The 16,857-nt window shown below is 35.6% G+C and overlaps 1 protein-coding gene across 1 annotated transcript in view; it reads left to right on the forward strand.

The window, feature by feature from the left end:
* Window positions 1-16,857, forward strand: part of LOC124722006 (hepatocyte nuclear factor 6) — a 593,663-nt gene that overhangs the window by 549,179 nt on the left and 27,627 nt on the right. Inside the window, exon 4 of the mRNA XM_047247178.1 lies at window positions 9,125-9,237. Within this exon, the coding sequence (XP_047103134.1) occupies window positions 9,125-9,237 (113 nt within the window). The remainder of the gene's footprint in view (window positions 1-9,124; window positions 9,238-16,857) is intronic.

Here is a 16,857-nt window from a genome sequence, read left to right on the forward strand (position 1 = left end):
AATGTTTGCTGGTTATCTGTCAGATTTTGAATGCTATTTGGCAAATGACCAAAGATTTTTGTGGAAGCATAATTCATCCCTTACTGCACCAAAGTCAGATTTAACCCAGAGTAGTGAAGATCATCCCTCTAGTGTTGCAGCTATGCACTTCACTATTATTAAAATTACCGCTGGATATATTTCGTAAACCACATCAAATACTGACGAATCGATTCCATAGACCGAACGTGAGAAGAGGGGCTAGTGTAATTGGTTAATAAAAACCATTAAAAAATGCACAGAAGTATGTTTTTTAACACAAACCTACATTTTTTTAAATGGAACCCCGTTAGTTTTGTTAGCACATCTGAACATATAAACAAATACGTAATCAGTACCGTTTGTTGAATTGTTGCATTGTAAAATGTTAATTGCATCCGGAGATATTGTAACCTAAAGTTGACGCTTGAGTACCACTCCTCCGCTGTTCGATCGTGTGTATCGGAGAGCACCGTATTACGTAGGGATCCAAAGGGAACGGTGATGGACCTTAGGTACAGAAGAGAATGGAGCAGCATATTACGTCCACATGCTAACACCTTTTTATTGGTCTTTTTCACTGACGCACATGTACATTACCATGAGGGGTGAGGTACACGTACACACGTGGTTTCCGTTTTCAATTACGGAGTGGAATAGAGTGTGTCCCGACATGTCAGGCCAATAGATGTTCAATGTGGTGGCCATCATTTGCTGCACACAATTGCAATCTCTGGCGTAATGAATGTCGTACATGCCGCAGTACATCTGGTGTAATGTCGCCGCAGGCTGCCACAATACGTTGTTTCATATCCTCTGGGGTTGTAGGCACATCACGGTACACATTCTCCTTTAACGTACCCCACAGAAAGAAGTCCAGAGGTGTAAGATCAGGAGAACGGGCTGGCCAATTTATGCGTCCTCCACGTCCTAAGAAACGCCCGTCGAACATCCTGTCAAGGGTCAGCGTAGTGTTAATTGCGGAATGTGCAGGTGCACCATCATGCTGATACCACATACGTCGACGCGTTTCCAGTGGGACATTTTCGAGCAACGTTGGCAGATCATTCTGTAGAAACGCGATGTATGTTGTAGCTGTTTGGGCCCCTGCAATGAAGTGAGGACCAATGAGGTGGTCGCCAATGATTCCGCACCATACATTTACAGTCCACGGTCGCTGTCGCTCTACCTGTCTGAGCCAGCGAGGATTGTCCACGGACCAGTAATGCATGTTCCGTAGATTCCCTGCCCCATGGTTTGTGAAACCCGCTTCATCGGTAAACAGGTAGAACTGCAACGCATTCTCTGTTAATGCCCATTGACAGAATTGCACTCGATGATTAAAGTCATCACCATGTAATTGCTGATGTAGCGACACATGAAACGGGTGAAAGCGGTGACGATGCAGTATGCTGCTCGCCGACCGTGGCCCGTGTTTGTTACAACACGCAACTGAACGTCGGAGGTTTCAAGCGTCAACTTTAGGTTACAATATCTCCGGATGTAATTAACATTTTACAATGCAACAAACGGCACTGATTACGAATTTGTTTATATGTTCAGATGTGCTAACAAAACTAACGTGGTTCCATTTAAAAAAAAACGTAGATTTGTGTTAAAAAGCATAGTTCCGTGCATTTTTGTATGGTTTGTATTAAACAATTACACTAGCCCCTCTCCTCACGTTCGGTCTGTATATATATATATACTCGTATGTATTGCGAAGGTAGTGTGAATATCCAGAGTTCCATAAATAAATGTCTCCAAGGTCATCTAGGGTGGGCTCCTGCTATTATTCTAATTACACGCCTTTTTGCAATGAGTACTTTTTCACATAATGATGAATTACCTCAAAATATGAAGCCATGTGAAAGCAGTGAATGAAAATAGGCATAGTAGGCCAATTTACTGATATGTTTATTACCAAAATTTGCAATAACCCTAATGGCATAAGTAACTGAACCTAACTGTTTCATCTGGTCATCAATGTGTTTCTTCCAATTCAATTTCTCATCAATGCATTTGTTATCAATGCACACCTGCAGAAATTTTGAATATTCTGCCTTAGCAATAGACTTCTGTTCAAAGTCTATATTTATCAATGGTGTTATCCCATTTACTGTATAGAATTGTATATACTGTGTTTTCTCAAAATTTAATGAGAGTCCATTTGCAGAGAACCACTTAATAATTTTCTGAAAGCCATTGTTTACAATTTCCTCAGTTAATTTTTGTTTGATGGATGTAATTCCTATACTTGTATCATCAGTAAAACGAACTAGCTTTGAGTCTTCATGAATAAAGAGTGATAAGTCATTAATATATATTTAGAACAATAAGAAACCCAAGACTGAAGCCTGTGGCACACCATTCTTGATACATCCCAAGTTAGCAGACTCTGTTGATTTTTGCAGACTATCTGTTCTGTTAATTTCAACTTTCTGTATCCTTCCAGTTAAATATAAATTAAACCATTTGCACACCGTCCCATTCATATCACAATACTTAAGCTTATCTAGAAGAATTTCGTGATTCACACAGTCAAAAACCTTTAAGAGATCACAAAATATCCAAATGGGTGATGTTCAGTTATTCAGAGCATTTAATATTTGGCCAGTGAAAGCGTATATAGCATTTTCTCTTAAAAGGCCTTTCTGAAAACCAAACTGACATTTTGCAATCAGTTCATTTTTGCAGATATGTGAAGCTACTTTTGAATTCATTACTTTTTCAAGAATTTTGGATAATGATGTCAGAAGTGAGATTGGACAGTAGTTGTTAGCATCAGATCTATCCGCTTTCTTGTGCATTGGTTGTTTAACAGTAACATATGTCAGTCTATCTGGGAAAATGCCCTGTTTCAGTGAGCTACTACATATGTGACTGAGAATCCTACTGATCTGTTGAGGAACAAGCTATTACTACTCTATTGGAAATACTATTAATTCCACGCAATCTTTTACTTTTGAGTGAGTTTATTATTTTCCTAATTTCAATAGGAGAACTGGGTTGAATTTCAGTTTTATCAAATTACATAGGTATTGCCTCTTCCATATACAGCCTTGCATTTTCTAATGTATATCTGGATCCTATTTCCTTTACAATACATAAAAATGATTATTAAAGGTATTTTCTACTTCTGACTTTTTGGTAACAAATTTTTCATTGCGTCTGACGCAAATACAGTCTTCCTGTGCTCTCAGTTGCCCTGTTTCCCTTTTAATAATATTCAAAATTGTTTTAATTTTATTATCAGAGGTACTAATCTCAGACATAATGCACATACCTCTGGACTTTTTAATAACTTTTCTTAATACAGTGCAGTAGTTTTTATAATGTTTCAAAGTTCTGGATCATTACCCCTTCTAGCTGTAAGATACATTTCCCTTTTCTGTATACAAGATTTTTTATTCCTTTAGTAAGTGATGGATTTTTAGATGGTTTCTTACAATTATAGTCCATTTTTTTCTTAGGGAAACCGTTTTCAGATGTACTCACAAAGTTATCATGGAATAGGTTAAATTTTAAATTAGCACCAGGTTCCTTGTATAACTCACCCCGGTCTAACTGTTGCAAGCTTTCCCTAAAATTTGCGGTTGTTAAATCATTGATTGAATGCACTGTCTTGTAGGACTGTTTTGCATTACGGTATGGAGCTGTGTCATATACTGTAACTAGCTGTGCATCATGATCAGTCAGACCATTCTTAACAGGAAAAGTTTTATTTGATTAAATTTATCTTGTTCTATAAAAACATTATCTATCAGTGTGCTGCTTTCCTGTACCACATGAGTAGGAAAATCAGTAACTGGCATCAAATTGAAAGAACCAAGTAATACTTCATGGTCAAGTTTTCTATTGGACTCTTTCTGAAAATCTACATTGAAAACCCCATAAACAATAATTTTCTTCCCTCTTTCTGGAAATAGCAGAACAAAGAATCCAAATTTTTCAAAAATAGCTGAAAATTTCACGATGGAGACCTATACACACCTACAATTATAAAAGCACCAAAATTTATTTTACGCTCACATACACATACTTCTATATGTTGCTGTACAGAAAATTTTTTAGCTTCTGAATTTTTCACACTATGATAAATTTCAAACATAAATGGCAACTCCTCTCTCCATAGTGTCTCTACTTACTTGAGCTGAAAGCTTATATCCACCTGCATTTATCTCTTCCATATCTGTGACTATATGATGTTCAGACAGGCATAGTACATCTATTCTGCCTTCAGTTTCTAAATCGTCTAAGCAAACAAGAATCTCATATAGTTTGTTTTTTAATCCCCTGATATTCTGATGCAATATACTAATATTATTTTTCACTGTGCATTTATGAGAATCTTGTGACATACCAACATTATTTTTCACTGTACTTTTATGAGACTCTTGTGATATTTTTACATCTGTAGCATCTGGCTCTCTGAGCTTCTAATTAAACTTAATTTCATTCAATGTTAATTAACTAGACACTGATCTTGACCTAAAAAAGAGGTACTCCCATGAGTTTCAGTGCCACCCTTTAAGTTTTTGCTATTATCCCAACCAATGTACCCTTCCCTTCCCTACTGAGATGCAGACCATGCCTTATGATGTCCTACCTACCAATAGCATCAATAGGAACCAAACCTGTGCCTTACAATGTAGCCAGCCAAAGCAGGTGATGTATCTGCATATTGACCCTCCTGATAGAGCTGTTCAATTGGCGCAAATCAAGCCAACCTTTGTATGGTTTGTTGCAGCTGATATTTTTGCTAGGTCACACTTAATATTGTAGCCCTGATCCCCATCAATACTGTTTCGCACTCCACCCACTATCACAACATGGTCCTGCTTCATAAAACCCTTGCACATTGATCCTACACCCCCTATCACTTGGCTAAGACATGCACTGAGCTTGAAAAAACTGGTGATCTGGTACCTGTCACCTAATTTTTTGATATGCACTTGAGTTTTCAAATCATCTGTGAAGAGATGTGACTCTCAGAGTTTCATTATTCACAGTATTGTTCATGTGTTGTTTAACGTTTCGTACTACTCACATTTCCTTCAGTTACCCTTGAACTGACAAACATTTCCCTTGGCTGACAGTAAATTTCTTCAGATTTGAACTTCTGTCCTTTTGAAAAGTCTCTGACCTCACAGCTCATAGAATGTTATATAACAGAGTTCATTTTAAACAGTCACACAACGCACAATAACAACTTGTTTTAACTGGCACTCACATGACATGAAAGCAAGATGTTGAAGTCATTGCGGCCTGGATTACTTCTACACTAGGTAGGGCCCAACCTACATTGGTAGCAAGTCTTATGGAGACTGGGTTTAATGAGAATACATCCTCAGTTCAAACATAGGTTGCCAAGCTGATGTACAGACAGATGGTAGTAACAATATAAGACAACAAAGTGTGTGACACCAGTCTTGCTGTATCTCATACATTGAGACATTGCTTGCTCTTCTGCTATGTGTAAGATTTATAAGTTCTTGTGACAGCTGCATGTCATTCACAGGAAGTAAAAAGCATTAGACATCAAAGTAATCTCATTAATATACAAGCATATCTTATTGAGCACTACTTCCATACCATAGACGATTTCTTCTGGTAGTAACTTATAATGCTATATCAAGAAATTATTGTGTTGACTGAGTAAAGCTTTAAATTACCTTTTAGATTTTATTGATATAAGCTGTATACAGACTTAAGCATTTTAAAGAAATATTTTCATTCTGGGCATTCTCTTTGCTGCCTTCTCTCTCTCTCTCTCTCTCTCTCTCTCTCTCTCTCTCTCTCTCTCTCTCTCTCTCTCTCTTTCTTTCTCTGTAGACACACAACTTTGTGAACTCCTGCTGCCACTTAAATCTTTATTCTTCAGAGTTATTTTTTTCAGATTCACAAATGGCAGGACTTTGGTTTTGCACATCTTCTGTGATAGCTTTGTTACCTGCTCCTTTTGGATAAATTCTATACTAATAAATACATTTGCTATTATGGAATCAGCCACAAGTGATATGTCATGGTTACCCTAATTGTTTTTGCTATTCACCCTTCCAGTCATATTTACAGCACAGTACTGGTCAACTTACAGTTTACAATGAACGGGTAATGTAAAGATTAAAAGCCTTTCTGGTATTAAGAAACTACAGTACTTCCTGGTGATTTTGTGTCATACAATATCAATAAATATATATTTTATAATCATATTGCTCTCTAATACAATTCTTTGGTGGTCACATTTAGCCACACTGCTGTTCTGATCATTATATTATTTCTTTTCAGTGGTATGTAAGAGCCTTCATGATGCTACTGTCCATTCTCACAGTAAGAACAATCCAATGTCCATAACCTATTTTTCTTTGTCTCAGCACAAAATGTTAATCAAGTTGGAATAATAAAAGGAGAGCATTCATGTTATAGGATTTGTGTAATGAGGAACAAAATGTGTGTCATGTGAGATTAGCTGATGTTGAAATAACCAGAAATAAATTTTAAAAAGATGAAAAAATCCATGCTTCTCTATTAAGCAGACAGTTAACTGAAGTTTTTATTTTTTCTTTGGCATTGCTATGTCAGTATTTAATGCAGTATTTTCAGCCTATTAAATTACACAAAACAGTAGTCATGTATTGAGCATTTTGGTGAACTGTATTGCTAATACATTATAACTTACAATTTACTGTTCTGTACATAACTTATCCTTCATTTAAAATCTTGTTTCTTCACACAGTCATCTTGATGCAGTTAGTAACCACATTTCAGGAAAATCATACATGAGAGAAGCCTCAGTTCTGCACTTTCAGATTAGAGATGTAGTAAATGAGCCAAACATTTTGAAAGGAAATTTTACTAGCTCACTTGACATTTTCTTCTGTGTGATACCATTATAGGAGAATTCATTGAGTTCACTAGTACGTATCATCCTCCCTTATCATATATTGAATACCATAAGCACTCCACTTTCAGATTAGAGATGCAGTAAATAAGCTAAACATCTTGAAAGGAAATTTTACTAGCTCACTTGACATTTTCTTCTGTGCGATACCATTATAGGAGAATTAATTGAGTTCACTAGTACATATCATCCTCCCTTATCATATATTGAATACCATCAGTACTGCAGAACTGTGCAGTGAATTGTTGCTTTTAAATGTAAGTGTAACAGCTGATGTCAGTGTTCTAACCTAAAGGGCATTTCTTTTGTACCTATGCATGTTAATGTTAGTTAATAAATACAGTAATTTAAATTTCTTGATTTTTTTAGTTTTAGGCAGAAAGTCACAAAAATGTTATTATTGCAATAAAACATTTCTTCAGATTTAACCTTTGTAATCTGCCATTTCAATATGTTACTACACTAAAGAGCCAAAGAAATTGGTACACCTATCTAATATCATGCAGGGTCCCCACGAGCATGCAGAAGTGCCACAACACAATGTGGCATGGACTCAACTAATGTCTGAAGTAGTGCTGGAGGGAATTGACACCATGAATCCTGCAGAGCTGTTCATAAATCAGTAAGAGTACGAGGCGGTGGAGATCTCTTCTGAGCAGCACATTGCAAGGCATCCCAGATATGCTCAATAATGAAACTTCCTGGCAGATTAAAACTGTGTGCCGGACTGAGACTCGAACTCGGGACCTTTGCCTTTTGCAAGAGAGCTTCTGTAAAGTTTGGAAGGTAGGAGACGAGGTACTGGCAGAAGTAAAGCTGTGTGAATGGGACGTGAGTTGTGCTTGGGTAGCTCAGTTGGTAGAGCACTTGCTTGCGAAAGGCAAAGGTCCTGAGTTTGAGTCTCAGTCCAGCACACAGTTTTAATCTTCCAGGAAGTTTCATATTAGTGCAGACTCCACTGCAGAGTGAAAATCTCATTCTGGATGCTCAATAATGTTCATCTCTGGGGAGTTTGGTGGCCAGTGGAAGTGTTGAAACTCAGAACAGTGTTCCTGGAGCCATTCTGTAACAATTCTGGACATGCGTGGTGTTGCAGTGTCGTGCTGGAATTGCCCAAGTCTGTCAGAATGCACAATGGACATGAAAGGATGCAGGTGGTCAGACAGGATGCTTACGTGTGTGTCACCTGTCAGTCATACCTAGATGTATGAGATGTCCCATATCACTCCAACTGCACATGCCCCATACCACTACAGAGCCTCCACCAGCTTGAACAGTACCTGCTGACATGCAGGGTCCATGGATTCATGAGGTTGTCTCCATACCCATACACGTCCATCCACTCGATACAATTTGAAAACAGAATTGTCTGACTAGGCATCATGTTTCCAGTCATCAACAATCCAATTTCAGTGTTGATGGGCCCAGGCAAGGCTTTTGATGGTCCAGCATTGAAATCTGCAGCAACTTGCGGAAGGGTTGCGTTTCTGTCATGTTGAAAGATTCATTGGTCCCATTCTTGCAGGATCTTTTTGCAGCTGCATCAATGTCAGAGATTAGATGTTTTACCATATTTCTGACATTCATGGTACACTCATGAAATTATCATATGGGAAAATCCCGACTTCATTGGTGTACTGAGTATACAACCACATTCAAGCTCAATTAAATCTTGAAACCTGCCATTGTAGCAGTAGTAACCGATCTAATTGCACCAGACACTTGTTGTCTTATATAGAGGTTTCTGAACGCAGTGTCATATTCTGCCTGTTTACATATATCTATATTTGAATATGCATGCCTATACCAGATTCTTTGGTGCTTCAGTGTATATACTCTTTGCTTATCTCATTGTTGTTCCTCCATCGCTTTCCCAAGTTATTATTTGTTAGATGGAGAAATTAATATTTCAGCCAGACACCAACATTATGCTAATTGTGACATGAATTGTGATGTACCTTTGGCCCACAAAACTACATTTTTCTGAAATTACGGACATTGATTACATACTTCTTGCAAATTATGGGTGTAATGCTATAGTATATAGATTATGTCAATTAATAAATTAAATACTTTTTTGTGTGGCATTTCAATGAGTTACCACAATTTTGTTATTTCCAGGCCAATTGAAAAAACTTTGGTTGTTTAAATCTTTGCTACAAATAAAAGTCAGCTGTTTTACAGTAATCAACAACTATGTTTCAGCCTGCAAGAGGAAAGACGACCCCCAGAGCCAACCAGAGCACTCACCCGCCCCCAAGAAGCCACGATTGGTTTTCACCGACCTGCAGCGCCGTACTCTACAGGCTATTTTTAAGGTGGAACTACCATGTATATATTTTGCCTGCAGTTAGAAATCGATATGGAGAGCGGAATATGTTAGCTCATGGAGGAAGAATAGCACCTCTTTGGATATTGGATAATGAGTCTGAGTCCCCTGGCACAAGTTTGACCATGGAAAGTCAGGTGCATTGTACAGAGTTCGGTATCTCCAAATTCATATGGAAGATAGCAAATATGACAGCATTATCAAGAAAGTAATACAGAGGAAATGATGATGTTTTATTTTCCTGTGAGAAACACTACATTTCTCAGAGCTAATATTTATTTCAAAAGATCAGAAGTGAAAGCAAACCATATGTGCTCTACTCTGACCACTAAAAATCATGAAAAATTCAACTATTAGTAACACATGGAAAAGAAAAGCATAGTGAAAGAATTAAATAATACAGCCAGTACTAGATTTAAATATGTAGGTCTTCTCAGAAGTGAAATGGATTAGTAACTATATATTTGAACATATTTCTCTTGTTTGGATGCAGAAGGCTCATCACTAAAATTAACTAACACTGACATTAGCCATATATTTGTAAATTAAAATAACAGTATTTGCTGGCGATGCTGACATTTAGCACGGAGTGGTAGCAACGTAACTGAAATATGCAGTTGGTATTCACAAAAAAGTTATTATTGAGCTTCTAGAAATCATGAAGGATGCAAATATTTAAACCAGCTTCTGGTTGTAAGCTATTTTGTCATTTTTAGTGATGCATTTGTAAGATCCTTATATTTTGAAGAAGGCTCATATACTATTTGATTAAAGGTTACTCTACTTCAGCATGGTGTATGGGCACAGATCTGCATCTGACATCTTATGCGAACTAATAAAATATTCAAAGAACCACTAAAAATTTATGTTGCTGCTTTCAAAAATCTAAATGAATAGCAGATCACTGATTTGTGATACTAGTTAACTTATAGAAAATCCTTAAAGTAACTGAATGACATGCTTTACTTAGTGTTTTCATGCATAACTTTTAAATAACTGTGATTCAGTCTACTGTTTTCATTGCTCAGAGAGGAAATATATGCTGCTGTCATATTAAAAGTTGCCTAAGTCCAAGGTGATGCAAGATCAGTTTTTTGTGAAATAGGAGGGGAGAGGGAAATGGTTGCATATAATGATGACTGAAATTTTATATCTTGAAAGTCACTACAAAATATAAAACACACTAAATTCTGTAATAACAAAAATTGGTTGACAAATGATAGGCAAATATTATGCTTAAAACAGTGTTGCAAAAATATGGGTTTCTGCATGAAAGATTCAGCAAGAACTCTCACCATAAGAAAAAGAAACAGCAAATCCTCATTCATTGTGAATCAGTGTCTGAAATCTCATTTTAGTATATGTAACAGAGTTCAAAATCATGGTTACCTTTGTGATGGGCACAACTCCAGTTACACGACTTACCACATTATATAAAGGGCACTAGATATTACAAGTATGTAAAGACTGGTAGACTTAAAAATTGTATCTGAACATAATATGCACAGTTTACTGGGATTTGTTTACTACTCCGCCTCAGTTTATTACAAATCAAGTTAATTTATGTTTTCAGTAGTGGTTAGCAATAGTTTCAGAAGGTATGCAGTCTTTTGAAGAAGTTTGATGGAACATATTGAGTCTTCTATATGAAGAGAAGCCAACCATTAAAAAATATATATGTTGTTTGTATAAGTGGCATCATCAGTTATCTGGATATATTCACACAGAATACCTTTTCACAAACAGGAAACAAAAAGAAAGAAGATAAACATCCCAGGAAATAATTTCTAGTTCAAAATGAAACACTAATACATTGATAGATGGGCCTCTGCATCAAAATTTAAGTGTGCTATATGTTGTAGCAGATGAAAATCAACAATTTGACAATATGACTGAAATTGGAGGATTGAATGCTACACTACACAACAGTACATAATGAAGGTTTGTCTAATCCAGAGAATAGTGAATGTTTCTTTTTTTGCCTTCACACAGAGGAAAATAATAATGATGATGACGATGAAGAATAATTGCAGCTGGTACTCTACCAAGATGTTTGCAATTCTAACTGTCTTTGTGATAATGATGTGGAATTTTCACATAGAACTACCTTCATCTAAATTAAGAAGGAAGTCTAACTTGGTGCCGATCAGAGATTTTTCACTTATAGTGAAATAAATCAATAAAAACTACTTATGTTTACCCATATTAAGTGAAGCAATGGAATACATATTTAGTAACCTGGAAGGAGACAGTGCATTATGTGCACTTATTGTAGTGAATGTCATACTTGTTTATGCTTACTGATGTGAGGAAATGTGAAAATATGTACTGCAAAGATGAACAACAGAAGAAGGAAAAATTAAAACTCTCTTGGAAACATGGAAAGATGTCATCTGTGACATTCGATGGAACTGTAAGGCCATGTTCATGCAGATGTGTCAGCTGATGGACATACATACTCAATATTTTCTCAATCATGAAGAAGTGCCAGTGGTTCACATAATTGACTGCCCACATGCTGAGTAAGTGATTGACACAACATTGGTGAAGTGAAGGTTTAAATCTTAGTAAAAATATACAAGCAAGACAACAATTGCCTTCCACCTCTTCAGAACACTGAAGTGCTAGATTTATTGAAGAATGAGCTGAGCTAACAAATCAGTCATTTTACTGATGTAACTAAGCACAAAACAGAAGAATTTAATGGATTTTCAGACAAATGACATTGAAGGTGCCTTACTGCTTAAGATTTTCACAGATATGACCTGTGATCAATATGAAGTGATCATTTCAGAAATAATTTTCTCACTTTTAATACCATATTGCATTTGTTATAAGAAACACCTTCTTCTTGAGGTGTCCTTAAGACATAACTGAAAAACCACAGAATATTGCAAAACAGGAGTGCCTTAATTCATAATATGTTATATCAGTTACCATAATGCAACTAATAGTGATATTGTTGGTAGTCAGAAGGTCTTGGAACTGATTATGTCAGTTCTACAATAATAATGAATACACATTAGCAATGATGTAATTGTATTGTGGCGGATCTACACACTACGTTATGTTGGATGAATATATGAGACTGAGGGCACATTCGAATGTTTAGTTTGGTTTACAGTTTCCTCTTTGATAAACTGAACATCCAATAAAATGCAGGGAGTGAGAGTTTACTATGAAACTGCAAGCAATTTAATATGTATTCTACCGGAATTGACAATTGGGTTACACTGTGAAATCTGAAGAATATTTGCAATAAGCTTCTACACTATGAATATTCTGTTATAAACGGATTAATGTTCAGCGGCTGAATGTGAATAATGATTTAAAACAGAGTTTGTGAGGGGTGGTAGACTCAAAATCTTAATTAAGAATACAGTTTAAAATCTCCGAATGAATATTCATGGTGGAGCAATAGGGCAGAAGTCACAAGGAAGACTAAACAGCGAGTGAACATTTGAAATTGTTGCATCTGTTTTAATTACTTTAACCACCAAAAGTGTTTTCAGACCATGAATCAGTAGTATGCTACTAGCAGTGAAATTGTGTTTGTGCGTTATTCAAAATAATATGTTAGTGTAAAGAATGAAAAAATTCGGAACAGATAAATGTGTGTGAATGAAGTTTTGATGGAAGAACATTATTATACACCGTCGACAACCTGATTAATTCTGTCTTTGTAGTGAAGATGAAAAAATGCTCTGTTTTAAGATTAATGTGGTGTGAAATTGTCCACTGACATGGGATAAATTTGAGATGAATCTTCTAACAAAACAGAAGAGCACCATGTTTTATTTTAGTTTAGTAACAAAAGTCACTGTAGATTGTGAATTACCCTCAGGATATCAAAACTCAACTGATTCAAAATACAGTTTTTAACCAATGGTTTATGAATGTAGTGTAATTACACTATTTCTTCTGCAGCTATCAGGAAAATACAACAATATGATGATATCATATATTTATACAATTTACCTCTAATAACTCTAAAGTATGATTACTGTGCTCTACTTCAAAAATTGTGTGACAAAGAAGAATATGTTGACAGTGATTAATGGGTCACACTTTAGTCTTGAGAATGGCAATGCGGCTGGAAGTACATATTAGTGAACAAAATGAAATAAAATAAAATGATGGTTTAACCCTAACAATAGCAGCAATTGTGTCATATTGATATCATCAAGAAATTTATCATGGCTCTGGACCCTGATGCAACTACAGTATATTTCATCATTTGCACAAAATAAAATAGTTATTTATTTTTCTAATACAAAAATATTTTATTAAACGGAGCTAAAAGAAGAAGGAAATATTATCTTAGTACCACTTCCTATCAATCTGAAGATAGTTGATACCAGAATAGAAGAAATCATTCAGTAATTGACAAATTACACAGCTTCTACCTAGCCTTCACAGGATACAATGTACTCTGCAAGCCTGAATATTTATCAAAAAACAGTCAAGCTTATCAGCAAGCAAATTCTAAGTATTGAAATGATTACAGGTCAATACAACTACATCAGTGTTACTTCACAGAAGAAATGGAATATTGGTGTGAATCTTCAGGACAATACTCAAGAGAGTGCTGCTGTATGAAACATAAACAACTGCACAGTGAAGATATAAATGATTATATTTTTCTTATTTTCGCACATAATTGTTAACTGGCTCTTGGCAATATTACATGTGATGTGCCACATCTGTCAACTGACTTATGCTAATATTACTGTGTTAAATATTGAAACTGAAGAAGAGCTGTGTGGTTTGAATCTACAAGAAGAAAATTTTCAAGAAATTGACATTTACCAAAAATATTATACGGAGTAAAAAAAGTGATGAAAATTGTTTTACAATCTGTCTTTTAGTTATTTCACATATCATGTACTGGAAGAATCTAGATAGGTACTAATTTTGCTACTGTGGATACATATAGTGCAATTTATGATCATTTACAGACAAAAATGATGTGTGGTTGTGAATCTTGACAGGGAAATATTCGTATGGTGCTATTTTATTGGACATAATTTTCAGTATGAAGAAGAAAATTATATGGTTATATATATTTTTCTAGCAGATGTATAAAAATATATAAATATATATTTATATTTTTCTACATATACAAATTCATTGGCAAGGATTTTAACTCCACACTCATCAGGTGATCATAAAATAATCTAAAATGCAGCACCTATTGATACTGTTCTACTCAAGAAAACAGAGGTTGGCAAGCATTAGAACATTGGACAATGTGGAGTACAGTGACCTTCAAGAACATAATAATGGATTCTACCATCTATAATGAAGGGAACTTTATCTGTCTTTACGTGTTGTGTTGACTGCACCTATGTATGTTAAAATATATTTTGTACAGATGTCTATGCTTGTTCTTTTTATTGCAATTGTTTTAAAATTTATTTTTGTTTCACCAAAGTGAAACTTGGAGAGCCTTGTGCACTCTGTTGCACTAGGCTCTTCACCTTGCAAAGCATAATATTGTTTCCCAACATGGAGATACCGAACTCTACACCTGAATTCCAGATGGCCTCAAAGAAACAAGCTGATATTGAATTATTTTCATCACAGCACACTTCTCAAATTCCATCTTTGTGACAAAACTGTGGCACTATTTGGAACAACTATAAATTTTAAATTTTAGCTAATACAGCCCTTTGCTTGAATGGAAAGTTTCATTACAGTTTGGCAACCTATGCTACAACCAAAACATTTAAAACACGTAAATATTTTCTGGAAGTAAAATAACAGATTTCTAAAAATGTAACAAAAGAAAAACAAGTCCAAATAGTGCAACTAAAGAAATATATGTCATGAAGGAATGAGAGAAGTCGTGAAGTTTATAGTTGTTGATAGTTTCACTATTTTCTTTTATGCCTGATGCAAATGTGGCTCAGTTCACTAATCAAGTGTGAAACAGACTAAATATTCCATCTCCACATCTTCCTTCTCCATCAGTAGTTTAAGGAAATTATATTTATATGTTTATCTTTCTTCAGTAATTTCTGTGTGACCATGTTATGCTGGAACTCAGGTGGAGAGTTCATCCTATTGAAAAGGGAACAGAATAATAAATTCATTTTCCTGCTAAATGGTTACAGTTTTCAACAGAGCTAATTTATCGATGAGTCCAAAAGGCTTAATGTGATGCAGAAATTGTAGGTTTGCTACTACTCTTTACTGTGAAAGGAAGAAGCCCAAGTTTCAGAAACTGAGGCCATTATTTCACATAATCTCATTGTGTTTCATGTAAGATGTCTGTGTTCTTGACCACAAAAATGTGTGATGAATATGAGCAGTTGTTGAACAGGAATGTCAGCAGATCATTGAATGAAAATTCCAACACATTTTTTGCATAATATCACTTTCAATAAGGAAGGAAAAAGGATCTGTTGATAAGAAAAGGATAATATTGTTTTTTTTCCTATCAACAGAATGAGAATACATCTAACCATATTCAGAAGGAGTACTTATAGGCTTCCTGCATTACTTGATGTTACTTTCAACTACTTAGGCTTCACTTCATAAAGAAACTTAAACGTAGATTCATTTCCTCCCTCCATCCCTCCCTCCTTCCCTCCATCCCTGCCTGCCTCCCTCCCTCCCTCCCTTCCTCTCTTCCTCTCTCTCTCTCTCTCTCTCCCTCAACTGTTTTTAGATGTTCCAGAAATTTTTTTGCCCATGTATTCTTAACTATACAATTTCTGCTGTAGATAATGCAGGAATTGAGGCAAATTTTGTATAAAGCAATGTTTATTTGATTTGTTTGCTGTTAGGTAGAGCATCCTCATCTCCTAAGTTAGAGCAAGGATACTTAAAGAGATATGACTGAAAATAGCACCACAGCAGTTACTTAGGGAAGTTGGGATATATTAATAATCTATTTGCTTGAAAGGTGGCATTTTTTAAGGATTTGCAGATAGATCTCATTTTAAATACAACATTTAGAGAATGGCTCGGACATAGATTCTGACACACTGCAGACCATTCAGTGCCAATATTTGCTCAAAACTGTGTATGGATATGCAGAACAAAGAAGAAAAATAAATCTTTGTCAGTGCCATCCTACCACACTTCAATAGCAGTGGTTTAGGTAAGTGATGGCAATCATTACATATTTGGTTCATTTAGTTTCTCTATAGTTTCCTTTTATTTTATGTTTTTGGATACATCTACCTTTCTGTCATGTCCAGACTCCAGTGGGGAGATGAACTCAAGTAGAAGGTTACTGTCCACTCTTTGAAAAAGTACTGAAAGAGTCATCACCATCTTTAAAAAGTTGGGAAAGCATTAGTGAGCAGAATACTTCTATGTATTTGCCTACTTTGTGACTGTGTTTGGTTATCTGTGCAACTTGTAAGCCCCCAAAATAGAGTCACTAGATTCAATGGATTTATGTTCACTGAGTTATGGTGCAGTGTGCTGAAACATCATATAACAAGTTTATGTTTCTGATGAGTGAAAATGTCTTGAATATTTTATCCTCAGGATCTGACATTTACAGTTTTAAGATCAGTGTTTCAATAATGAAATGAAATGTGCATGTGGATAGGGCCTCCTGTCAGATAGACTAGTTTCCTGGTGCAAGTCTTTT

The sequence above is a fragment of the Schistocerca piceifrons genome, chromosome X (assembly GCF_021461385.2).
Source record: "Schistocerca piceifrons isolate TAMUIC-IGC-003096 chromosome X, iqSchPice1.1, whole genome shotgun sequence".
NCBI classification, from domain to species: Eukaryota; Metazoa; Arthropoda; class Insecta; order Orthoptera; family Acrididae; genus Schistocerca; species Schistocerca piceifrons.